Source organism: Malania oleifera, chromosome 6 (assembly GCF_029873635.1).
Source record: "Malania oleifera isolate guangnan ecotype guangnan chromosome 6, ASM2987363v1, whole genome shotgun sequence".
Taxonomy (NCBI): Eukaryota; Viridiplantae; Streptophyta; class Magnoliopsida; order Santalales; family Ximeniaceae; genus Malania; species Malania oleifera.
This window is the reverse complement of record NC_080422.1, coordinates 32,309,956-32,336,108: the sequence shown is the minus strand read 5'-3', so window position 1 is coordinate 32,336,108 and position 26,153 is coordinate 32,309,956. Positions and strand designations below refer to the sequence as shown.

The following is a 26,153-nucleotide window of genomic DNA, read 5'->3' as shown; positions in this document are numbered from 1 at the left end:
AAAACACGTCATACAGCAACTCTTGTCGCCTTTATTAATAAGAAAGAACTATGAGATCCAAATATACAAAGAGATGATTGCAGAGATAGCCTCTGTCCACTTGTGCTAGAATGAACACAATAATATACTGGAAAATAAAAGTCTATTCATGGTCACAACACGACCTTCTTTGTTGAGAAAATAAATAAATAAATAAAAGAGAAAGAGAAGGTTCACCAAAGAATGAAAGGTCAGATGGATTTAGACCCTAGATAATTGTATTCTCATATCTTCTTTCCTTTATGTGCAATTGAAAACAAATATTCACTCCATAACATTGTTATTGACTTTCTTGGAGATCTTTTAGTGCAGGAAAAAGAAACAAATCATGATGCCAATGACATATGTCTCATAGCTTTTAGAACCAATTTCCTATGCACATAACTTCAGTAATCTAATGCCTCAGAATACCAAATTAATACCCACCGCCCCCCCCCCCCCCCGGAAAAAAAAAAAGGAAAAAGAGGATGGTATATTTTATAGCTACCCTTATGGGGAAAAAAGAAAAAGCTATCTCTACAATATAAAAGAGAAATGGAGAAATTTTTCCAATGTTGAAATGATTGTACTGCATTGATAAAATTGCTTGTGTCATACAATTCCTTATTGAAGTAAGTTGTTGCACTAAAAGCCTTTTAACTTCTTCTTTTTTTTTTTTTGAAATGTGATAGTATTTTTTTTTTTCTTTGATAGCAAAAGAATATTTCATTAATAGGAAGAGAATTTACAGGAGGGAGAATAAGACATCTCCCAGAAAGGGCCTGGAACAATCCAGGAAAAAAACATCTAAAAAATACCAAAAAATAAAAATCAGCATTCCAAAATGTTCCTCCAATCTTGATGCAACTCGTGGAAACTAATTCCTCTGCAAAAACCCAAACCAGTGCACCACAGTGAGGCCAAGTACTAAATTTTATCCCAAACCAGCAAGCAATTTAATTTCTTCCCATTGAATATCCTTGCATTACACTCCAACCATAACCCCCCATAAAACTGCTAGTATTCCACACTTCCATAGGACTTCCTTATCCTTTCTCCTACAAAAGCCTTCGAAAGAAATAGCCAACAATTCATCAACTGAAGAAAGGCAAACCCAGCTCTCTCCAGAAATACCAAAAAGCATATTCCAAATCCTCCAAGAATTCAAAGTGCAAAAGAAGATGAGAAACCATCTCAGAATTTTTGTAACAGAGCACACACACTTCGGGAGAGAGAACCTTCAAAGGTCTCCTAATTTGCAGCAAGTTATCAGTTTTAATTTTATTGAGGGCAACCAACCAAGTGAAAACCTTAATTGTTGGAGGAGCCTTAGCCTTCCAGATGAAATGATAAGAGTGGGAAAGAAAATTTGTAGTGAGTCAAGAACTCTTTACAAGGAGACACTCCAGACTGATCCAAAGACCAAGACCAAACATCGCTCCCCGAAGAAAGATCACTCCCATTCAATAAAGATAACAAAGAGGACAGCTCTCCACCAACCCCTATCTTTAAGAGGTCTCCCAAAATGGAGATTGTAGGACACCAATGGGCTACTCAAATCCCCAACAAAGAAAGATATAGCTCTATTTGGACCTCCATGGACTACCCAAAGAACATGCTGAACTAAAATTGGTATCCCACCCATTCTCATCCAACCCGAACTTACTTCTTATTACTCTATGGCAAAGGGTATATTCTTCTAGAGCAAAGCGCCAAAGCCATTTAGCTAACAGAGCAGTGTTTTTAGATACCAACTTCCCTAGACCCAACCCTCCCTCTTTTTTTGACCTACAAACCTCACCCCAGCTTAGTGGTCCCTATGATCCCCCTACTAGACCATAGAAAGTCTTTCATGATTTCTCTCAAGCTTACTAGCAATCCCCATCGAAATCCTAAATACATACAGAGTTACAAAAAATATAATGGAATGCTTGGAAGACAAGCATGGATCAAGGTTATTCTACCCCCTAAAGAGAAAAAGCCCCCTTCCAACTGTCTAACCTCTTAGTCACCCTTTCCACAACCTGATTCCAAAAATCCATTGTTGTAGGATTACCCCCCAAAGGGACCCCTAAGAAGGTCATAGGCCAATCCAGAATGCCACACCCCACTTCAATGGCCCTTTCCCTTGCTCCACAAGCACATTCAAAGCTGTTAAACCACTCTTCCCCATATTAATTTTAAGGCCCAACACCTCTTAAACATTTGAAGAATACCGAAAATTCTCCTAAAGGGCAATAATCATCAAGGAAGAAAATGGGGTCAACAGCAAACTGAAGATGAGAAATCACCACTTCCTCTCTCCCAACTTCTTCTAGACCTTTAACCAACCCCCTCTCCACAGCCCTATCCACTATCCTGCTCAACACATCAATAGTAAGGACAAATAATAAGGGGGACCGAAGGCCACCTTGTCTAATGCCCCTAGAAGCTCTAAAATCAAGATTTTGGCTCACCACTAACAATCTAAGAACTACACATTAGACAAACAACCCCTAATCCACCGTCGCCAATGCTTTGCCAAAACCCTTCCTCTCAAGGACTTTATCCATGAAAAGCTCCAACTCAAATAATCATAGGCTTTCTCATAATCTAATTTAAAACAAAACCCCTTTCTTATTCCTACAAATATCCTCCACCACCTCATTGGCCACAAATATAGCATTCACTACTTGTCTCCCTCCTATGAATGCATTCTCGCAATAGAAATGGCATCAACAAGCACCTCACCCATCCTAATTGTTAAGGTTGTAGTAATAATTTTGTATACACTAGAAACAATGGTAATAGATCTAAAATCCTCAACCTTAATCATAGTAGTCAAAATCGCGCCTCATACGCGTGAGGTGCAGGGGGGCAACGAGGCCAGCGCCTCATGACTGGTGAGGCGAGGCGACCATTAAGAGGCGCAGGAAGGCCCACTGATGCACCAGGTGTCGTGAGTCGCGCCTTGAAATTTTTTAAGCTATTAGCCTATTAATAAAGAAATAGCTAGAACGGGTTGTAGCCCTCGTTCAACTCGAACCAATAGAATTCATCTGCAACTCTTTGAGCCAGCACGAAACTAGCCGGAACCCTTCTTCTTCAACCCTTTGAAGCAGCACGACACCAGCAGGAGCCCTTTGCGAGTTCGTCTTCGAGCCTTCAAACAAACAGGAGCTTCGTGAGTTCGTCTTTGGGCCTTCAAACAAGCAAGAGCCCTTTGCAAGCTCGTCTTCGACCCTTCGAACCAGCAGGTGCCCTTCGCGAGCTTGTCTTCAAGCCTTTGAACCAACAGGAGCTTCGTGAGTTCACCTTCGAGCCTTTGTGAGTCATCAGTTCATCTGCTTCTACTTTTTTAGTTCTTTTTCTTCTACTTTTTCAGTTCTCTTCTTCTTCTTCTTCTTCTTCTTCTTCTTCAGTTCTTCATCAGTTCTTCTGCTACCTGCTGCCTACTGCTTCTTCTTATATAACTAATATAAGTTTACAACTAATATATAATTTTTTTTTTACTGAATTTAGCTACTGTTTTGTAATTTGATTGGAAATACAATATACAAACTATACATTTTTCTGAAATATATTCTACATTGCTTTTGCATTTAGGATACCAGGTCTTAAATCTTAAATGGATTCTGGAAGTGGAAACTCTACCTCTGCAAAGAAAGATCCTGCATGGAAATATGCAAATTTGGATGATAAAAAAAATAGAAATAATTTGACTTGCAATTTTTGTGGCAAAGTCACAAGGGGAGGAATATTTCGGGCAAGACAACATATTGTCGGAGGATTTTGAAATGTAAAAGAATGCTCTAAGTGCCCTACTCATGTATGTGAGGAGATTAGGGAGTATACGTTGAAGAAAGCTATAAAGGAAGAAAATGAGTTATTGTCTGACTTTAATGACATAGATCGTTATGGTGAAGATGAAAAGGATGAAGTTCAGGAAATTGACTCTCGTGGCAAGAGAGTGCTTAGTAGTGGAGGTGGAAGTCAAAGTCAAGGTTCATACCAATCCACCTTGAAGAAACCAAAACAGAAGGGGCCTATAGACTTGTTTTTTACTCCTGATCCATAGAAAGCGGTTCAAGATAAGAAAGAAGGGAAGGTGAAGCAAACATCAATAAATGAGGCGGGCAAGAAAGAATTAAGACAAAAGTCAATGGCAGATTTTGCAGTGGCACTTGAATCAATTGGGCAATATGGTCCTGGAATAAAGCCACTTATCTATCATGAAGTGAGAGTTCCTTTCCTAAAGCAAGAAGTTAGTCAAACGAAAGAATTGATGAAGGTCTATAAGGAGGAATAGGCAAAATATGGATGCTCGATTATGTCTGATGGTAGGAGAGATTCGGTTGCTAATAAAGACCTAATAAACTTCTTAGTGAACTCTCCAAGGGGATCAGTGTTCATCAAGTCTATTAATGGTTCTAATATTGTCAAGAATGCAGATAGAATATACAAATTACTTAATGAGATGGTGGAAGAAATTGGAGAATCAAATGTGATTCAAGTAGCAATTAATAATGCTTCAAACTATGTTGCAGCAGGTAAGAACTTATTTCTAGAACTACATTCTATAGTTTATATATTGTCTATTTTAATATTTTAAAGGTTTCACTCCTTGATTTTTGAACAGGTAGATTGTTGGAAGCAAAGAGGCCACATTTATATTGGACACCGTGTGCTGCCCATTGCCTCGATTTAATATTGGAGGATATTGGGAAGATGCCTTCAATTCTTATAACTTTGAAAAGGGCAATATTTTTTAATGGTTATGTCTATAACCATGTTGGTGTGGTGAACTTGATGAGGCAATTCACTAGAGGAAAGGATTTACTAAGGCCTGCAGTTACGAGATTTGCAACTGCCTTCATCACTCTTCATTCAATCCACCTTCAAAAGAAAAACTTGAGGAAGATGTTTACTTCTGAAGATTGGAATACTACTAAATGGGCAAAAGAGGCAACTGGCAAAAGAGCAACTAGTATTGTTTTGATACCTACCTTTCGGAATACCATTATCTATGCTCTTAAGTTGACAGACCCACTTGTCCGTGTACTCCGTTTGGTTGATGGGGAAAAGAAACCTGCAATGGCATACACTTATGAAGCAATGTATAGGGCTAAGGAAGTCATAGCTAAGGCTTTCAGTGAGAGAGAGCATAAATTCAAGGAGGCATTTGAAATTATTGATACGAGGTGGGGATGCCAACTCCATCAACCTTTGCATGCAGCTGCACACTACTTGAACCCGGAACTTTTCTATTCAAACCCCCACATTTCGCAAGATGAAGAAATCATGGCGGGTTTGTATTGCATGGTTAGTGCCAACCCTTGCAATGCAAGATAAAGTTTTACATGAGTTGAAAATTTTCACTAGCGCTAGTGGCCTCTTTGGAATTGATTTGGCAATGATACAAAGGAAGATAAAAGCACCAAGTAAAGTGGCATTTTACTATCTCTTTTTATATAAAATTATTTTTGCTATTTAGCTAGTAGGTATTCATTTAAAATTTATTTTATAACAGCCCAACAGTGGATTTCATTTGGATCATCGGCTCCAAACTTCCAAAAATTTGCTGTGAAAATCCTTAGCCTCACGAGTAATGCTACCAGCTGCTAAAGAAATTGGAGCATATTCCATCATGTAAGTCATTAGTATATCGTGGATTAAAGAACATGAACTATCAATCTACTGCTTTTTAGAATCATTATTTACTATATTTTTGCGACTTCATAGCAAAAGGAGAAGTAGGCTATCCCGGCAACACTTGAATGATTTGGTATTTGTGAAATATAATTGAACTTTGAGGCGTCGATACAACAAGCATGACACCATTGTCCCATCCTTCTAAAAGACATTGATGATAGCAATGAGTGGTTGATTGGTAGGATGGATGGCAATTCCGATAAGGATGATGAACTTGTGTTTGAAGATGATTTTTTGACTTGGGGTTCAGTTGCTAGAGCTGCTAGAGTAAATAACCCCCCACATCACACTAGATCAAGAATAAGTGCAAATATGTCACCATCTTCTAGAGGAAGAGTTTCATCTAACAGTGCTAGGGGCCGGACCACAATGTTGGAACTTGTAGATGAGGATGAGATCCAAGTGGATAGTGCAGAGAAGACAGAAGAGGAAAAAGATGCTGGAGAAGGAAATTTTGATGAGATGATGAGTGATGACTGATGATTGAGAAGGATTTTTAGATTTTAGACTTTGAAATCTTTTATTGTACTCTTTTCTTTTGATGTTGAACTATGTTGATGCTTTTGGCCTTCGGCATAGCAATTTTATTAAATTTCCAGTTTTGGTATTGAATATTTTGGCATTTTAAATTCTAATATTACTAGATGTGTTCGTTTATCAATTACCCCAAATAGGCATTTTACACCATTTTAATAATTGTGTGCCTCACCTTTGTGAGATGCGAGGCGAAGCGCCTCGGCTTCAAATACCCTTTGAGCATCAGTGCGCCTAGCACCTTTGACTACTATGACCTTAATAGATCTAGACTGTTTAGGCATCAGAGCAATAAAAAAGAAGTTGATGTTTTTGCTCAAAATCTCATTCCCAAAGAATTCAGTAAAAACTCTCAAAAAATCACCCTTAACAATCTCCCAACAATCTTGGAAAAAAGCTATGTTTCCATCGAGGTCGAGGGCCTTATCCCTATGCATACCAGAAACCACCCCCTTCACTTCCTCCTCTTCAAAGGGTCTCTCAATAGGATTCCATAAATACCAGAAACCAACTCTTCTTATCAACATAAATACGATTCCACTCCAACCCCCCTCAAACATCAATCTACAATATTCCTCCTCTGAATACAAGTTCTAGAAGAAGTTGGTAATATAGGAGGCGATCCGACATTGATCACTAGTGACTACCCCTCCCCCCACATTTATCTCCCTCTTCAAATTTTTACTCCTTTTGTCATTAACTAACCTGTGAAGAAAGAAGAATTACAATCACCTTCATTAACCCATTTGAATTTAGTCATACCTCAAAATCCTTAAATCCTAAAAAATCACCAATTCCAACTCGTTCTTTAAAAAAACTCTTCTAATCTCCTCACTATTTGAGAGAATAGACTCCTCCTTCCTATCTAGGAAAGCCAACTCTCCCAAGAGTCTAGCCTTTCTAATTCTAACATCACCAAAAACCTCCTTATTCTAAACTTTTAGCTTCCCCTTCAAGTGTTTCAATTTTTTCATGAATCTAAAAGACTAAAACCTTCCCAAACCCTTTCAATATCCTCCCCCCAAATCCTTGACCCAAGGCTTGAAAGTCACATGGTCCAGCCACATGTTCTAAAACCTAAAGGGGTTGGGGCTCCACACCACCCTACTAGATTCCAACAAGATAGGAAAGTGATAAATTGTGGTCCTAAGGAGAGCACATTGACTAGTTGAGTGAGGTTCAGAAACCCATTTTCCCATTCCCTGCAACATAGGAATATATCCAATCTACTGACACCTGCTCTAGCCCCACCTTATAGACCAGGAAAAAGAAGCGTTACCCAATGGGAGGTCTCTTAAACCACAGTCCCTAATTAACAAGTCAAAATTCTGCATACTTAATTACCCTAACCCACCCCCCCCCCCCAACAAAAAAAAAAAAAAATCTTACCACATTAAAGTCCCCTCCCACTATCCACCTAGGAGCGCAGAATCCACAAACAGAGTAAATTTCAACCCAAAAAAACTCCCAAGAGTTGGTCTAGAAGGCTCATACACTAATGGAAAGCCACCACTGACCCCTCCCTATCAAACAACACCAAAAGGGGGAAAAAACTCCTCTAAAGTGATAGTATAGACAACGTTGAGCTTTTTCTACCTTCCGCTAATTGACATGTTAGTGGTTCTGTCTTTATTAAAAATAACCATCCTACATTCAATGGTAAAAATACAGTATAGACAATGTCGAGCATTTTTCTACCTTCTGCTAATTGACAAGTTAGTGGTTCTGTCTTTATTAAAAAATCATCCTACATTCAATGGTAAAAATACATTCTCTATGTTAGCCCCAAGGTTTCATAACAAGTTTTGATGATAACATCATTGTGGAAGTACTAATATTTCTGCATGAATGTTGTAATGGTAAGATATTTTAAAACATGCAAAGCATGTGGACTGGCTGATTTAAGGCTCTTCTTATGTATTAATACACAAGTTGGATTTTAAATTTGTACAAATTGAAAAAGCCTTTCGATGTTTGAGACAATTCAACTTTTGTTGCACTTAGATTTAAGACTTCCCTCATCTAAAACTGATGTAAAAGTAAAGTGAAGGAAATTTTTAAATGAGCAATCTCATTTGATGCTGCTGGAAAATTAATTTGAGCAACCTGATTCTGGACACGAAGCTTTTTTATAGCAAATGACAATTTATGAACAAAGAAAAAATATACACGCAAGAAATCCTCAAAGCTACAAAAGAAAAAGAATAAAAAAATATTCTGATCGAAAAGAAAACTTTATTAAGAGAAGAAAGAACATACAATGAGGATACAACACCCACCTAAACAAAACACAAGACCAAAAATAAAAAAATAAATCAAATACAAACAAGAACCAAAAAGCAAAACCAAGCAATCAGAGCCAACCATTCTTGTTATACATCAGAAAAACCCACACGCCAAAGCAACCAGAAAAAAAGATCCACAGCTATAGGGGGCACCCCAGGGGGCGTGGGTATCTAACCCCAAATCAAATCTATAAACCATGATTTTTAAAATTATGAGCATCTCTCCAGCCAAGTTCCCTCGCATCCTTGTCTCTCCCAGATCCTCTGAAATCAGTCAACAGAAAATCCTACAAAGAACTAGAGCATAACCGATACTCTCTGAAGTCTGAACAGACAGAAAGAACAACAAAGAAAAACTTAAGCAGGTGCCTCACCACTAGCATAACACATCACAGACACATCATAAGACAGAGCTTTATAAGGCCTTCTAGTCAGTAACAGATTGTTGTGTCAACTCTATTATAGAAACCTTAACCTTAGAAGGAATCTTAGCTTTCTATAACTGATTGACATGAGGAAAAGTATGCAAAGATTAATTCAGATGAGAAAAAAAAGAATTACATGAAAAAACAAAAGAAGAATCCAAATTCTGAACCCTGATATCCCCACAGCAAGAACAACGAAATGAGTCCAACACAAGAGAAGTCAAGAAAGCTCCACCACTTCTCTATCATTAGATTTCTACAAAAAATGGAAGTCGCAACATATCCTTCTTCAAATCCTCCACATTATACTTTGTAGAGAACTTTGAATTGTTTAACTCTCCTTGAATTTTTTTCATCTTGCTCCTAACACAATCCGACCTAATTTATGGCGCTTGTGGAAGAGACAACCCCTGTCCCTCCTCACCTAAAAGATCTTGCGCCTCAATATCCTTTTAACTGACAACTTCATCCTCTGCAAAGAGCAAACTACCACCCCCTTTAGGGTCATTTCCCTTTTTAATCTGATCATTTATTAACCCATTTAGGTTGATTTTGACGAATAACAAAACTTTGCTAAGCTTGTCTTGAAGTTCATGAATTGATTTTTTATATCCATACAATAAGATAATTGGTCTTTAAAAAATTATTGTCCATGTGTTTATGAATCTGGTATTATTGCATGAATTGAATAACTATGATAAGTTTCTTGTTTAAGATTATCTTGTTTTTAATATAATTATTTAGTTGGCATGATCTTGGATTGTTTTTTGAGCCAGTCAAAATCCTATTTTGTTGTGTTTTAAGTCTAAATGTGAGTGAGCTTTTTTTCTCTCCATTTTGAATGTAGGAAGATTCTTTTGACTTAAGATTGACACCCCCCCCCCCTTTCGCAGTTATTAAAATCACAACCGGGATAATAATCAATCCTACTATCCTACTTTACCAAAATGATCCTAATCCAAAATAGAATTGCTAATTGGCAGGTATGTAGTAGGATCAGTGGGCTTAGTAGGATCGTGTGATCCTACATTCATTCAGGGCATACAAGAGAAAGAAAAAGAAAGTTCAGAAAGAATTAAGAAATTTGGTTTCTTCAATTAACTATGAGGGTCGTAAAGAGCTTGGGAAGGGTGGTAAGCATGTCAAGATATAAAGATTATCATCTGGAACGTGGGAGGTTTAGGGGGTGTTAGAAAGAGGAGTCAAATCAAGGAAATTTCGTCTAAGTACTTCCTGGATATTGCCATGATTCAGAAAGTAAAATGGAGATGATCGAGCGAGGGATAGAGTGTTTGGGGTGGTTGGTGTAAAGAAGAAGACTTATTACCATCTTGAGGTGCTTCTGGTGGTGTTCTTATAATGTGGGTTTCCTTAGTGTATGGTCCTCCTAGACCAACTCTTAGGAGTGCTTTTTGGGATGAGCTTTATTACGTCTTTGGGTTTTGTTCCCTTAAGTAAGGAGCAGTGATTTTAATGTGGAAAGGTTTTGGGAGGAGAAAAGCATTTCTTTATGATGCTGAACCTGGAAGCTTTCTTCTTTAGAATAGGGTCGACAGCCTTGTCCTTATAATAAAAAGTGCAAAATCAAAGAATGAAAAAAAATATCTTCTATGGCTTGAGAGATCTTCCTTGGGAGGTCGGGGTGTGGGGGTATGACAGTAGCTAGTACACTGGATAGATTCCTGTTTTGAAGTGATTGGGAGGATGGATTCTCTAACCTCTCAAAACAATTCTTAATCACTTCCCTATTCTGCTGGAATCTAGCAGGGTATCTTGAGGTCCCACTCCTTTTAGGTTTGAAAATGTGTGGTTAGATCATGCTTCTTTTAAGTCATTAGTGAGAAGCTCTTAGGAAGATGACATAGTGAGGGGTTGGGAAGGTTTTAGGTTTAAGAGGAAGTTGAAACATCTGAAGTAGAAGCTGAAACCTTAGAATAAGAAGGTGTTTGGTGATGTTAGAGTTAGAAAATAGAGCATCCTAGGTGAACTGGAATCTTTGGATAGAAAGGAATTGGAGACTAATCTCTCGAAGAGTGAGGAGGCAAGAAGTATCTCTCTAAAGAATGAACTGGAAGAGGTGATTTTTAAGGAATTGAAGAGCTGCAAGCAAAGAACTATATTTAAATGGGTCAGAGAAGGTGATTGCAATACTGGATTCTTCCATAGCCTTGCCAATGGAAAGATGAGGAAAAATATGATTAGGAAGTTGGAGGTGGGGGGCGTACAGTTATTAAAATCGCGATCCAGATCATAGAATCGTATTATTCTATGATCCAGATTCACCCAAACAATCAAAAATCAGAATCAAGTAGAATCGTGGTAGAATCATAAAAGAATTGGTAGAATCATAGAATCGTTAGTAGAATTGTATGGATCCTACTTTTTTACCTGGATTGGGTTTTTTTAATCCTTTTTTGGGCTTCAATAATATTGCCCAATACATGTTTTTATTGGCCCAAAGGCCCCAAAAGGTTTATGTTGGTCCAAAGTCTTCAATAACTGGGGCAAACTAGCTCCCAGCCTCCCATCTATGAACAGATTCAGCAGAATCTGCACCTAACTTCCCTGGAGTTCGACACCTCAGTCCTCGACTCCCCATTGAAGTTCAGCAACCCAGCACCTGAATCTCTCTCCTGTTTAACAACCAGAGAGCCCGCCATCTGATGACTGGTGTTTGATCAGCACCAGCCAGCAGTCTTGCTGTTTGTTCAGCAGTTCTTTGGTGTTCAACAACCGGAGTTCTTGGGGTTCGAGAAGAACGTAGTACTCAGTCCTCTTCCTACTTTGGTGTTCGACAAGAACACCTCAGTCCTCTTCAGCACAGAGTTCTTGTTTCATCAGCAGCAGCCAAGAAAAGAGCCAAGCCAGCAGGCCCAGCAGAGCTGCAGAGGTATATTTCGAAACAGATCTGCTTCTTGAAACAACTCAACAGTGAGCACTATTTTCCTCCTCCTCCTTCTTTTCTTGCTCTTCTTGTTTTTTTCCTTTTTATTTTTTGAAATTTTTATTGTATTTTTAACTTCTTATACTAGTTACTGACCAAGTTTTTAGTCTTCAGACTTGTCATAAAGTTCCATATGTATAATTTTTTAATATTTATTTTACATTGAAAGTAGAATCTTACGATTCTCGATCCGATTCTACAATTCAATCCTGCAGACCCCTCCAACAATCCCACTTAGAATCTTGATTCTAACAAACTTTTGGGGGGGGGGGGGGGGAGGAGAGAGAATTATTAAAGGTCCCAGTAGGATTACTTCCGAGATCTTTGATCTTTTTGAAAATATTTTATTCTGAGGAAGAGGATCATAGACAATGGTTGAGGCATTACAGTGGAATCCCATTTCTAGAGATCAAATGTTGTGGATAGACTTTTTGATGAGGAGGTGAGGGGGGTAGTTTTCAAGATGTAGAGGGATAAGGCTCCCGGTCCAGATGATTTTAATTTGACCTTTTTCAAGATTGCTAGGATATTATTAAGGATGACTTGCTTAAAGTTTTTGTTGAATTTTATACAAACAGGATCCTGAGCAAGAGCAGTAATTCCACTTCTATAAATCTCGTGCCTAGGAAATCTAAATCCATTAAGGTAGAGGACTTCAAACCTATTAGTTTAGTCTCTAGTGTTTACAAGATCATCACCAAAGCTCTAACTAGTAGGTTGAGTCAGTGCTTGATAGCTCAGAGTGCTTTTGGTGGCTAATGAGGTCATGGAGGATATTCGTAGGAGGAAGAACAGGGGATTCATTTTTAATTGGATTTTAAGAAGACCTATAATAGAGTTAGTTCAAGTTTTTTATATAAAATATTTGTGAGCAAGGGTGTTGATGAGCCTTGGCACAGGTGGTTAGGGGATTGTTTGTCTAATGTGTGGTTCTCAGAAGTAGTGAATGAGGTACCTTATTCTTGGTTTAGGGCTTCGATGAGTATTAGACAAGCTGATCCTCTTTCCCTCTCTCTGTTTGTTCTAGTAGCTGATGTGTTGAGTAGAATGGTAGATAGGGTAGGGAATAGGGGGTTGGAGAAGGGGTTTAAAGTGGGAAGAGAGGGAGTGGCGGTCTCTCATCTTCAGTTTGCAGATGATACTATTTTCTTTTTAGAGGATCATAACCCTTCATTCAGTTGTATTTTAGGTATCCCCAAAGTCTTTGAGAGGGTATTGAGGCTTAAAACAAATAAAGGGAAAAGTGGTTTAGCAAATATTAATGTGCCGGTTGAAAGAGTTAGGAAGCAATCTTTTGTTGTGGGTTGTGGTCTTTTGGAGTGGCCTTTGACTTATTTACGAGTCCCTTTGGGGGGTAATACTAGATGTGTGGAGTTTTGGAATCCAGTAGTGGAGAGGGTGGCCAAGAGGCTTGACGGTTGGAAGGTAGCACTTTTTTCCTTTGGGAGTAGAATCACCCTTATCCAAGCCTGTCTATCGAGTATCCCATTATGCTTCTTGCCTGTTTTTAGAGGTCCATTGGGACTGCTAATAAGATTGAGAAAATTAGGGGAGATTTCTTGTGGACCTGTGGTCTAGAGGTCTTAGATATCATTTAGTAAGGTGGGAAGAGGTTTGCAGATCTAAATCGGAGGGAAGGCTGGGTCATGGATAATTGGGGTCTAAAAGCATCGCTCTCTTAGCTAAACGGTTAAAGCGCTTTCCCCTAGAAGATCATTTCCTTTGGCATAGAGTGATTAGACATATGGGTTGGTTGAGAATGGGTGGGGTACCAATGTTAGTTAGCAAAGTTCATTGGAGAGCCCATGGTGATCTATTTCTCAAATCTATCCCTTATTTACTCCTCACATTAAATATGTGGTGGAAACAGGCTTTTGTATTCACTTTTGCTGATTGTGCTCAATAAAATCAACACAAATAACTTGTTGCAAATACAAGCTAGCAATACAAAATTTCAAGATATTTTCAACCGAAATATTTCCTAGCTTTAATCTCTCATTTGGAATCCATTTAGATAAATATGGGATTGCAATACTTTGAGAACATACCCATCTGCATTTAATTATTATCTCCAATGAAATTGGAAGGGGATTTAAAATTTTGGATATACACTAGAATATTCCTTGAATTTCAAATTAGGATATGATACCTTTTTTTTATTAAGAGAAAATGTTATTAACAAAAAGAGAATGATATTATGAGAATGATTACCTCCAAAAAACAACATGAGCAGTGCAACTAATACAAACTAAGCCAGAACTGCCCCCTAATCTATATGAAGGTCAGACAAAGACAGCTCCCAGAAAAAACTGAAAGAAATAGGCCATAAAGATGCCAAAAACACCACTCTATCCCATAGTAAGCTAGGAGAGCTAGATTGACCCTTGAAGGTTCTAGCATTCTTCTCAAGCCAAAGCGTCCACAGAATTGCAAAAACTGCACAGCACCATAAAGTTCTTCAGTAATCCTCCACTGAATCCTGTGTTTTAACTTATTGAACCCTCTATTAGATTTGATTCAAATTAAATTGGGAAATCTACGCTGAAATGCCCAACACCTGTCCACTAACATAATTACTATGCAGTTTCCTAGTCTGAATAAATCCATTTTTTCCTAAGAACACCAAGTAACTTGTTCCATATCCTCCATGAGAAAGAGCAGTGCATTCAGAACTATGAAAACAAAGAAGACACATCAAGAGATAAAGCTTTAAAACGCCTACTACTCTGCAACAAATTGTTAGAGTCAATTCTATTTAGAAAAATCAACCAAGTAAAATCCTTAATTTTAGAGGCAATGTTGGCCTTCTAAATACCATGATAAAGTGTAAAGGTCATGTTCTCCTGGACAAAAACTCAAAGAAAGATCTACAAGAAAAATATTCCCAAGAATCCAGCATCCACTTCCACACATCCTCCCTATTGGAAGCAGGGAAGCCGTCCAACAAACACAGCAAAGATGATAGTTCCTCCACCTCCCTATCATTAAGAGACCTACAAAAATGGAAATCCCACAAAAGAACGAAGAAATAACCGCATTCTGCAACTAAGAAAGACAATACAAGCTAGGAAAAGAAATGAGAACTGTTGAATCACCCACCCATGGTTCTTCCCAAAAACAATTGAGAAGTCCATTACACACCACCTATTTGGAAAAAGGAATAAAAAGGTGGGCAAAGCTGTAATTTACACCTCCAAGAACTCTAAAAAAGAACATCCTAGTCCCACGCTTGCATCCCACCCATTCACTTGCATGCCAAATTTACTTTTAATCATTTTTTTGCCAAAGGGAGTTCACCTCTAAGGGAACCTCCATCACCATTTAGGCATTTACCCATCAAAGCAAAATGCTTTTGGACACCAAACTTACCAAGCCCCAACCCTTCCCCCCCCCCCCCCCCCCCCAGCCCAAATTTTTTGACATATATACCGCCTCCCAAATTACCAAATGTCTTTCTTTTACCAACCCTAAACCAAATAAAATCTCTAATGACACCCCTCAATAGTCCTAGCCACACCTGCAAGTCCTATAAAAATGGACAAAATAAAGAGGGACACAAGGAGACAAGCCTGAGAGGACCACTTTTCCAAGCTTCCACCGACCTAGGCAATTAGCCACCTTCTCCACCACAGGAGCCCAAAAAACAACCAACCTAAGATTTCAACCCAAAGAAAACACTAAATAAGTCAAATGCCAATCTAAGATACCACAATGAACTAAAGAAGCCTACTCCATAGATCTAGAAACTCACATCCTTAAATTTAATTTTAAACTTTAGACAAGCTCAAAAGGTTATAATGGTGAGCACATTTAAAAAAGACTCCTTATAATCCCCTAAGAAAAAAAAAAAAGTCACCACCAAAGCAAATTGAAGGTGAGGCACCATAACCCTCTCACTCAAGATTCCAATTCCTCTTACAAGTCCTTCATCCACAGCCCTATAAATCAATCTACCCAATGAATCAAGCACAGAAAGTGGACTCCTTTGTTTAACACCCTTTAAGGCCCTAAACCATGACTTAAGTTCTCCATAAATAATGATAGAAAAGGAAGCATTAGACAAGTATCCTTCCTCTCCATTACCCTATCTAGGAAATTCCAATTGACTTGATCATAAGCCTTTCCAAAATCCAATTTAAACACAACCCCACATATTAAACAAATTACTTCCATTAAAATTTCATTGCTTTAGAATCACATGTGATTGAATACTAACTATATCGGAGGTGGTAATAATATTTTTCAGACTTCAGGCCAAATTAGAGCTTGATTGAACCCCTTAACACTAAAAGTAAATGCCAAACATCTGAATATATAATTTTTTAAAATTATAAATTCATTAAAAAAATACATTAAAATGACATCTCCCCCAAATTCAGATTTATCAAATCACTTTAAAAAAAATGAATCTAATCAATTAAAGAAATTCCATCTATTATGATGGGAGGCAATGGCAGGGGCAATGGTGGCTGCAGGTGTCCTTGCCTATTATGAGAGGCTGTCATGGGAGGAGATGGCGGAGGCAATCTGGCAATGGGTGGACAGCGGTGGGCCCAGAAGATGAGATTACTGATGAGAGCTGCAATCATGATGCTCTCATATGCCTTTGAATGCCTTTCAGCAATAGAATGGGCACTGAACAAACGAGAGGGATTAAGAGAAGATTCAGATGTCCAATCAAATATAACAAGTCTCATAATTAAAAGCCCATTCAGTGAACTGGTTCTGCACAAACAAACACCCCCTTACAGAGTCATTGGCGACAGCAATGGTTTGACATATTTCTTCTTTAATTCTTTTATTTTCTAAGGAAGATTCCTCATGCTCCTTTTTTGTACTTTCTCTTTTTTTTCGAATCAAAAAATAATAAGAACATTGCATGCTTCCCATACAAGTATTTGAAGCAATTCATTAAGCATGAATTTCAGCTTTATTTTAAAATGTGCACCCTCACTTTAGATTGCTCCAAGCACACTTCATGATTTCTCAAAAGCATAAGCTACTTCTTCCATTTGGATGCTCATGTACCCTATAGCTTCAATATATGTTTCCTCTTGATCCTCAATATTATAATCAACTACTTTAAAACAAGGTCATCATAACCTATCCCAACAACAATCAAACTATGCACTCTCCTACAACCTCAACTAAAATAATCATTAATTCTATTGTTTGAAAAACCAAAAAATCTTCATACTCATATTTCAAACCGCCAGCCCTAGTCAGTTGTAGAAATTGACAAATGCATCATTTGTAAAAAATAATTGAAATCATAGATTAGTCCCTACAATTTTATGTAAAAGTGTAAAACCTATTTTGCTTCATATGCTTCCAACTGACACAGTTAGGGTCTCTCACTTGCTAATTTTGATCTGATCAAGACTTTGACAGGTTGAAAATAGGATCTGCTCAAAAAGCACAGGTTTTTTATGGATCAATTGGAAATATCAGAACCTTAGTAGTTTTTACCTAGATTATAGGGACCAACTTATGCTTTGAATCAAAATAACACCTAGATTATATTTGGCCCCCTTGTTGAAAGATTTGGCTCTAATATTCATAAGGAGTTATTTCTTCCTATGGAAGCAAAGGTAAGTAGCATCATTAGTAATAAGACTTGGTCTTGACCCAGGAGAATGTCTACTTCTGTCCAAGCCATTAAGGAGGCTCTCAATTTTTATCCTTTGGTTTTTATCCTTAGACAGGTTGAAAATAGGATCTGCTCAACAAGCACAGGTTTTTTATGGATCAATTGGAAATATCAGAACCATAGTAGTTTTTACCTAGATTATAGGGACCAACTTATGCTTTGAATCAAAATAACATCTAGATTATATTTGGCCCCCTTGTTGAAAGATTTGGCTCTAATATTCATAAGGAGTTATTTCTTCCTATGGGAGCGAAGGTAAGTAGCATCTCAGTAATGAGAATTGGTCTTGACCCAGGAGAATGTCTACTTCTGTCCAAGCCATTAAGGAGGCTCTCGATTTTTATCCTTTGGTTTCAGATTTAGACATAATCCTGGGGAGATTGTCCTAACTCCTCTGAAATTGGTGGCTGCCTGGGACATCGTAAGAGGGAAAAAAAATTCCTATTGTCCCTTGGTGCAAAGTCCTCCTGTTCAAGCATTGTATCCCATGGCATGCTTTCATTCTTTGGCTAGCTGTTTGGAATAAGCTAAAGGCCACAGATAATGTAGCTAAATGGGCTCCTGAAAGGAAACAGCACTGCCCTTTAGGCCAGACTGATTTTGAATCAAGAAATCATCTTTTCTTTCACTGTACCTACTCACAAGAGATTTATGGGGAAGTGGCAGAGTGTCTTTATATTCCTAGGCCTGCTGTCATCTGAGAGAAGGAACTGGAAAGGCTTGTTGCTCTAAGTTCTGGGCCTTATTCTGATTTGTGGTTCATTTCCTTTGCTTCTAGTGTCTACCATATCTGAAGGAGTAGAAACAAGAGAATTTTTGAAAATATTGTTTTGAATTGTGACACTGGATTTTTATTTTTTACTCTCTTTTTTTTTTTTTGCATTGTGGAGGATGTGAAGTGTAGGATTTTTGGACTAAGGAGATTTAGAAGGTTTTGAGTTGTACTTTGCTCTGTGAGTTGATATTTTGTACTGTATCCCCTTTTGAGCTAATATGTTCTAGTTTACCTCCTTCTAAAAACATTTAGATATTGAAAAGTTGGATCTTCTAAAAAAGCAACAAAGGTTTCAAATGAAATCAACCATAAAACAATTCATCAAAATACAGTTAAGTGCTAAATCCTACCAAGTTAGAAATACCACAGTATCATAGAAAAAATATCCTGCTTCTTGCCACAAACATCACAAATTGTAGAAGCACATGACTTATCAATTCATGGTCCTCCATCTTCCACATATGGCTTCATTAGAAACACTCATGTGAAATTTTACGAAGACAATTCTTATAATGTTCCAACAAGGCTCTCTAATTTAATTCATGTCAATAAATAATTAAATATCAATATTAAGGTGACTCAACTCTAAGAGCATCATTGTCTTTTTTTCTGGCAGAAGTTCCTTTATAAAGCATAAAGCACTAAATAAAATGATTGCCATCATATTGTTCTCAACAACAAGAGGTAATCAACAAGGTAAGGCACATAAATATTATTTAACTGGTAACACTAGATATTTACCTGATAAGAACAATGAATGTGCAACTGAAGTCACAAAAATTGAGTGAGCTTTCTGCCAATTTGCACATTCAAGAAAATGTTCCATGGCCTTCGGTAGATCACCATAATAATTGTAATAAACTGCCTGCAATGGCACAGAACACTATTTATTTAGCTTGGGAAAAAATGAGATACTAATAAGAGAAACAGAGCTCCAAATCAATCTCCCAAGCTCCATCAGTTGGGAAGTATTTGACAGCGGAAACTTTAATTTTCTTATTCCAACAAAAGAAAACAACCAAATCTACAATCTCCCTTTTGCTTAGCCTCATCTATGGCTTCTTTCATATGCTGTATAGGGAGAAATCATGTCAGTTTGAGATTGATGAAAAATCTTTCAAACTGCAGTTTGAGAAAATAAACAATGGGGGTGCATGTGGTACAGAGAGGAGAGGCATGAAATCTATGGACTAATATCCCAGTAGAAGAAGCCAATGGTGTGCAATTGTTTGTCATCTGCATTTCTAAGGTTTAACATTAGCAATCATGAGCAAAATTTTTGTATTGAGTGTGGAGGCAACATAATAATAGAGTAGTGTTTCTTGATGTGGCCTGAGTTTAAATGGAAAAAAGGTATTCAATTTTTGAGCCTGGAGGTACAAATGTAGAATAGTGGCATCCCTATGCAGGCGTTGAAATTAGAGGAGGGTTTTAAAGATTCGATAGTGCACTCAGGTTCGAAGAGGATTCAGAGAAGTTGGAAAGACATGGCTGTGAGCAGCGAATCTGAGAGTTGGGTTTCATGCTGCAATTCATGTGGTGCCCAAATGGCTTTTGCTGGGGATCCTTCTCCAACAAGAGCAACAGCCCTCCAGCTGCAGATGGGATTTTACTAGCTAACGTTTGCAGTATAAGCTAGCAAAAAGTCACAGGAAAAGGAAAACATCACCTGAGGAATGGGCCCAGTCTACAATTAGTTTTGGATTTGGGCCAGGCCTTGACTTTTTAAAATCTTCAGCCTAGCCCAGTCTTAACGCATGTCTATGAACCCTCTGAAAAGTTAAATCAAGACAAAGGTTTGCAAAACCAGAATTTTAGTGCAGTTCAAACCCAACATATTAATTTGAGTCAGTCCGAGGATAACACGTAATGGGTTGTTAAGCAAGTCCATGACTCAGATGGTTTGTTGGTCCATCAACAAAAATAGCTCAACGGCCAACCAAGAAAAAAATTGTGGCATTCACCCCCAACTCAACAGCAACAAGCAAAGAAACAGGGATATTTTGTTCCGAAGGCTACTACTCCGGCAAGGGTCACTGATCATCTTAATGTGCTGCAGGTTCCCTCTAAACTCTCATTAGCAAAGAGCAGGTGACAATACTAATCACCTGAGGCATGAAACACAGAAGCTACCTTCCAAGCTGAAAGAAGATGTGCTACAGATCTCTTCATGTCAATGGTCTTCTCAGGTAAGGGGGGCTGACCTTCCCAATATGTTGGTTAAATCTTAAACTGGTACAAATAGGAAGGATCAGGAAAATCAGATGCAAGAGATGTTCGCATGAGCACTGACAAGCAGTTGTTGCCAGCGGGATCACACAAGGCAACCTCTCAAATGGGAGAGATGCAGTCTGGGGTTGAGCCATGAGATCTCTCTTATATTTTTTACAAGGAAAAATGTATTAACAGCTGTCCAAAAGGGTACAATAGGTGGGGAGAACAAGATATCCTCCAAAGAACAAAAGTAGACAAAAGAAACAAACCAAGAATTACAATAATGCTGTCTTCCAATCCCTAACCACGCCAGGCAGCAGCACAAAGTGCTTTCCATCTTACTATCCCTTGGACCAGTTTGTTCCGATCAACAGGGGAGATGAGAGGGCTCAGGAGGATGATTCTTCAGGCCTCTATTCTGCTAAATCTTTCTTCCTTCACCTCCTTAAATCTCATTCCCCCACTTTTTCCCTTGGAGCCACATCATTTGGAAGGCTAAAGGGTCCTTTCAAGGTTCGGATTTTCATCTGGATGCAGAGCAACATCTTCACCCTGAGTTACTTTCTAAAATACTGGACCTCTTAAAAGAAAAGTGCTGAAAGATTTTCCCTTGTTCAAAGACCAATGGATACATATAGTGGCTCTGAGCAGAAGCGTTGAGAAGACAGATCTTTAATGGGGGGGAGAAGGAATGTGGTGATAGAGTCAGATGAGAGCGACGAGTTTGAAAGTGAGTTTGAGATGTGATGGCTATTTATTATTCAACAAAATTGCAAACAATAAGGCGCAACTTAGATTCTTCAAATTATGTAGACAATAATCATGATATTTTCATGCATCAGAGCTTCCTACAGTTGATTCGGAAGGGGCACCGTCATTTTTAACGCACCTAATGGTCAGGATGATCTCAAAGGCAATGGCATTTTACCCACTCATGTTTATCCACAGAAGGAGGTTAGTGCAACAGATATCACAGCACAAATTCTTTTGGTAAGACTATGCTAAGTTAGATTGGATGGCACAATGAGTGAGAAGATAAAAGTTTGAGCAGGAGTTAGATAGCCAAAAGTGCTCTATAAATTATAATGGAAAAACTTTGAAGAAGGGCTTCCTGGATACGTTGTTCTAGTTTATTTCTCCTGCTCAATTTATTTTCTTTTTAAATTTGGAGTTCTGGTCCTCCTTTAGCTTGTATTCTCTCCCCTTTTCTTTATTGAAATTTCTTTTTGTCATATAAAAAATTACAACCACTAACTGGAAGATCAGGTTACCCCATTGAAATAGGATAAAAGTGTCTCAGCCAGCACTGATAAGATCCTTATTTTGCAGCATCTGACTAACACGAATAACAATATGTAAAGTTAATCTAAAACAATAACCAATGACTTACCATAGCCTCATGCAACCATGCCAATGGAATACCCAAATCCTCAATAAACTGACGCTGCACATCTTGCAAACTCCAAGATTCACAATACTGGAACAAGATCTCCCTAATAAGAGAAGTGTGGAGGTATGGAAAATCATCATGGAGGGGCATGTGAAGAACCACATAGATGGCCCAATGGCACTGGCCCAGACACAGCAGCTGGGAAATAATTCCCATGTCAAGCACATGAAGATCGTTAGAAGTGAAAGCACCTATTGCTTCCAACACTGCACGCTGATGCCAAATCATATGGTAGTCAAGTGGATCATGTGTTGACGCGAAGGCACTGAACATGGTCTTTAAAAGGCTAAAATTTTCTCTCTCTTCACTGGAATGGAGAAGCATAAGATAATAAGCAAGATCGAATCGTTCTTCTGCACTACAATTCATGGTCTCTTCCACCAGGCCTTCATCAATATAGATCGGAACAGGATACGGGGCCTTCCCATCATCGAGCAGGTGTTGATAAGTGCAGAAAACAGCCGGCAATGAAGTGTCTGGTGGCAGCTGATACCACATTAATGACCCTAGAAACCTTTTCCAGTCAATTTTGACATCATGCAAAGCTGCATGAATATTACCAGCAAGCAACTCATAAATTCTTAACCTGTCTTTCTCAATGAAACTGAAGTCCAGCCCTTTAGTTTTCCAAAGATCAAGTTGCTGTGCAACGTCAGATCGATTAACTGTGGACCCGCCAGTCTGACCCAACAAACAAGCCAATCTCACATCTCCTCTAGAAGCAGCCAGTTCAACAGCAGCATCCAACTGTCGTCCAGTAAGGAGTAAGAATATGTGCTCTAAATCACCAGACTCATTTAATAAGCTTACTTCATCCTGTACCCGGTGGCACACACTCTCTTGCAACCAATAACTGAACTCTGCCCTCCGAATAAAGGGGAGTGCTTCCATATCAACTTCTGGAGAATATTCCTTCCTATCATGCATCATGTCTTCTTCATTGTCGGCTGCCACAGATTTTGAATGCCCGCTGATCTCCCTAACAGAAAAAAGAACTTTAATTAATTCCCAGACCATTACCTGGTGCATCAAAATCACACGAGCAGAGGAAGATAAACCAGGAATCTCAAGTTGCTTCTCAATAATTCCTATATAACTTCGGCAAATCTCCGAGAGCATTAGACGATCAGTGACAAGTTTTTGAAGCCTGAGTTTGAAGGAACCAACCTCAACTTCTTTTGTTTCATAATTTATAGCCTTGTGACGATTTAATGGAGAATCAAAACACAAATCAACAAGTTCCTCCCTCACCTTGTTATTTTCATCTCTCACAACATTATCGATCGCAACCTTCTCCAAATTGATTACAGAAGATAATATCTTCTGAGGATCGTTACTACCTACACAAGTACCAGTGTGAACAAGCATGCCATTTGGTCCCCACCCTACACGAAATGACCTGCCCATGAACAAAGCTGCATCTACTATGTTGCGAGAATGGCTTCCAGTAATTGGTGTCTGATGTTTCAGGTCCAGCTTGAAACCTTCAACTTTGGTTGCTTTTAGAGGCATTCCTTTATTTTGTTGGGTCAATAAAATAGTTCCAGGCAAGCTAGAATCAAAACTACTAGGATTGTACTCAATCAGAGCTAGTGGAGTTTTTCTCACAACTGGTGGACTGGATCTATGGTTCATCCTCTTAGTAAAATATTGCAAAGGTCTAATGTGTTCCTTACCTGAGGAAAGTTTTTGCTGCAGAGGTATGCCATTGATATCCTCAGATTCTTCTTCCTCTACAGGAAACATCAACATTCTCATTTCCCTCATCTTAATGGGATCAAGGCCAAGATGAGCAGGAAGAGAATGAGCAAGCACAGGTCCATTTGGATTGCCTGAGGTTTCTTCATCAATATCAGAAACCTCACCAGAACCATTCACCTCCAAAGGCTGTTGAACAGCATTCATGTCATCCATTGCAATATCTTCTTCTTCATCCTCACTCAATCCAAACCTGCTGAAATGGTTAACTGAGAATTTCCATTCACCACTCAATGGGTCATATGATATGAAGCGTGCTCCCTGTCTCATGGTGCTGAGCCTCAATTTCTTCACAATATTATTTACTTGCTGCTCTTTAAAATCTGATGACTTTATTTGTAGTAATAGAGTCACCACAGCAGCCTTGTTAAGGCCCTGACCAACCACAGGCTTGGCACTTTCTTCTTGATATACAACTACCTCATGCCTACCAAACTTGACAATTCCATCCAAATCAAGCCATCTAACATCAGTCTCCCCAAGAAACTTAACACATCCATAGCCAAACCTTCCAACCATTAAATCCTTAACTCGGCTGCAATAACCAGGATCCATCAGTTCCAGAGCAGTTAAGTCCTTCAGAGAAGGTTCCATAAAATAATCATGTGATTGTAAAGTAGGCAAGGAAGCTTCAATCTCTCTCAAAAGCTGAGAAGAAGAAGGATCTGAATTCACAGAAATCCTTCTCTTCTTGAATTGAGGTGTATTCAACAAGCCATAAGTTCTTGCATCAGATTCCAATCCACAAGCACTACAAGATGAAATGTCATTCATTGCACTGCGAAGTTCAGGGAAAGTTCCTGATAACAGAAAATGTAGCATGGATTCTCATCAAAATACTCAAATCAAATGAAAAGAAAACACAGGAATGCAAATTCCTCAGACAAACAATTACTTCCCCTCTGACCCTATCATCCTAGTAAACAAAGAAAATGTTTACTCACCAACTCAAGAAAATCAATGCATTTGAGAACCTGCATATTTCATTCCCTATTACCTCAAAAATCACTTTTATCCTACCATTGCCACAACCCACCCCAACAAATATTTTGGTCACCAAAAAAGGGCATTTCCCAGGCCACAAGACACATAAAAGAAAGACTAAAGCATGTTTGGTTCAGGTGATGAAATCAAAACCTATTTGTCAGGTCATATTTCATAATTCTGGAAATTTCAACACTTCAGAGAATGAGTTGTAATTTTTCTGTAGACTTGTTCCCAGCCACCTTCTATTAAACAGCATTTAAAAATGAAGACACTCCCCATATTTCTAGAAAACCAATTCTAAACTATTTATTATTTTGTTTTTAAAAAAAATCGGTGCTATAGCATTTTTTTCATATTTGTTGGTCACCATTCACGAGTACTTCCTTTTTTGTCCTATCTTAACTTAAAATAATTCAAATTATACCAGTTTAAAATTTCATAGCCCAGATGAACCCATATACTTTCAATTACCTTTCTCCAAGAAACAACTAAAGTTCAAATCCTTGAAGCTAAATGCTTGTACACCCCCGTGATAGAGTTCCAAACGCTATAAATCAACTAAAAGTCAAAACCAAAAACCCAGGCAATAAACACACGGAAATTCATACATCTTTCAGCTAGCTACATTTTGCCTTTCAGTAGCTTAAAATGCTTGATTTTCGGCTCTTCAGACCAAGAAAAGCATTTTTCAGTTTTCACAAGCAAACAGCCACTGAACCCTAAGGGAGCAGCAATTCCCGCAAAGGTATGGAATTCGATATCCAAAATCCAAAAACGATAAAGAGAACATTATAGACATAATTCCAAAAAAAAAAATGACAAAGCACAGTTCATTGAGAATGTTCGTGAGAGCTATAATAGTTACCTGGAACTAGACAGGGAGGAGGAGATACCATAGTGGAAGAGCTGACTACAACAAGAGGTAATGAGAGTGAAAGGTTTAGGGTTTTTCGCTTTGACCGAGAATCAACTTCTCTTCAAATCTTGAGGATTCAGTGCCAATCCATTGCGCGCGCGTCGATGTGAGAGAGAGAGAGAGAGACAAGGACAAGAGTCCGCAGAAAGCGAAAGGACTAAAGGAGCATTGAGTCCATTGTTCAGTTAATATTTTAAATTTATTATAAATTCAATTTTGTTAAGATTAGTGAATTGGTTCTAGTGGAAACAGCACAGGCTATGCTTTCAGAAATTATTATTAAATAATATCATTAAATTATAAGATTATAAATAATATACCGAATATTAAATCATAAAACTTAATCATATAGATTAAAGTTTAAAAAAAATGTATCATATTCTTATATATTTCAAATATTTTACGGTATTAATTATTTTATTTATTATTTCATAAAGTATTTCAATCATAATTTAAAAAGTTATTAATTCAATCATTATATTATTAATAATTAGGGAATTTATTAA

General features: G+C 38.1%; 1 protein-coding gene across 1 annotated transcript in view; it reads right to left on the bottom strand.

Annotated features, from left to right (window-relative positions):
* Window positions 1-25,825, bottom strand: part of LOC131158135 (nuclear pore complex protein NUP96) — a 50,489-nt gene extending 24,664 nt beyond the window's left edge. Inside the window, exons 1-3 of the mRNA XM_058112772.1 lie at window positions 25,597-25,825; window positions 21,927-24,544; window positions 19,064-19,187 (exon numbers count right to left, since the gene is read on the bottom strand). Of these exons, the coding sequence (XP_057968755.1) occupies window positions 19,064-19,187; window positions 21,927-24,544; window positions 25,597-25,627 (2,773 nt within the window). The 5' untranslated portion in view covers window positions 25,628-25,825. The remainder of the gene's footprint in view (window positions 1-19,063; window positions 19,188-21,926; window positions 24,545-25,596) is intronic.
* Window positions 25,826-26,153: the final 328 nt, after the last annotated feature.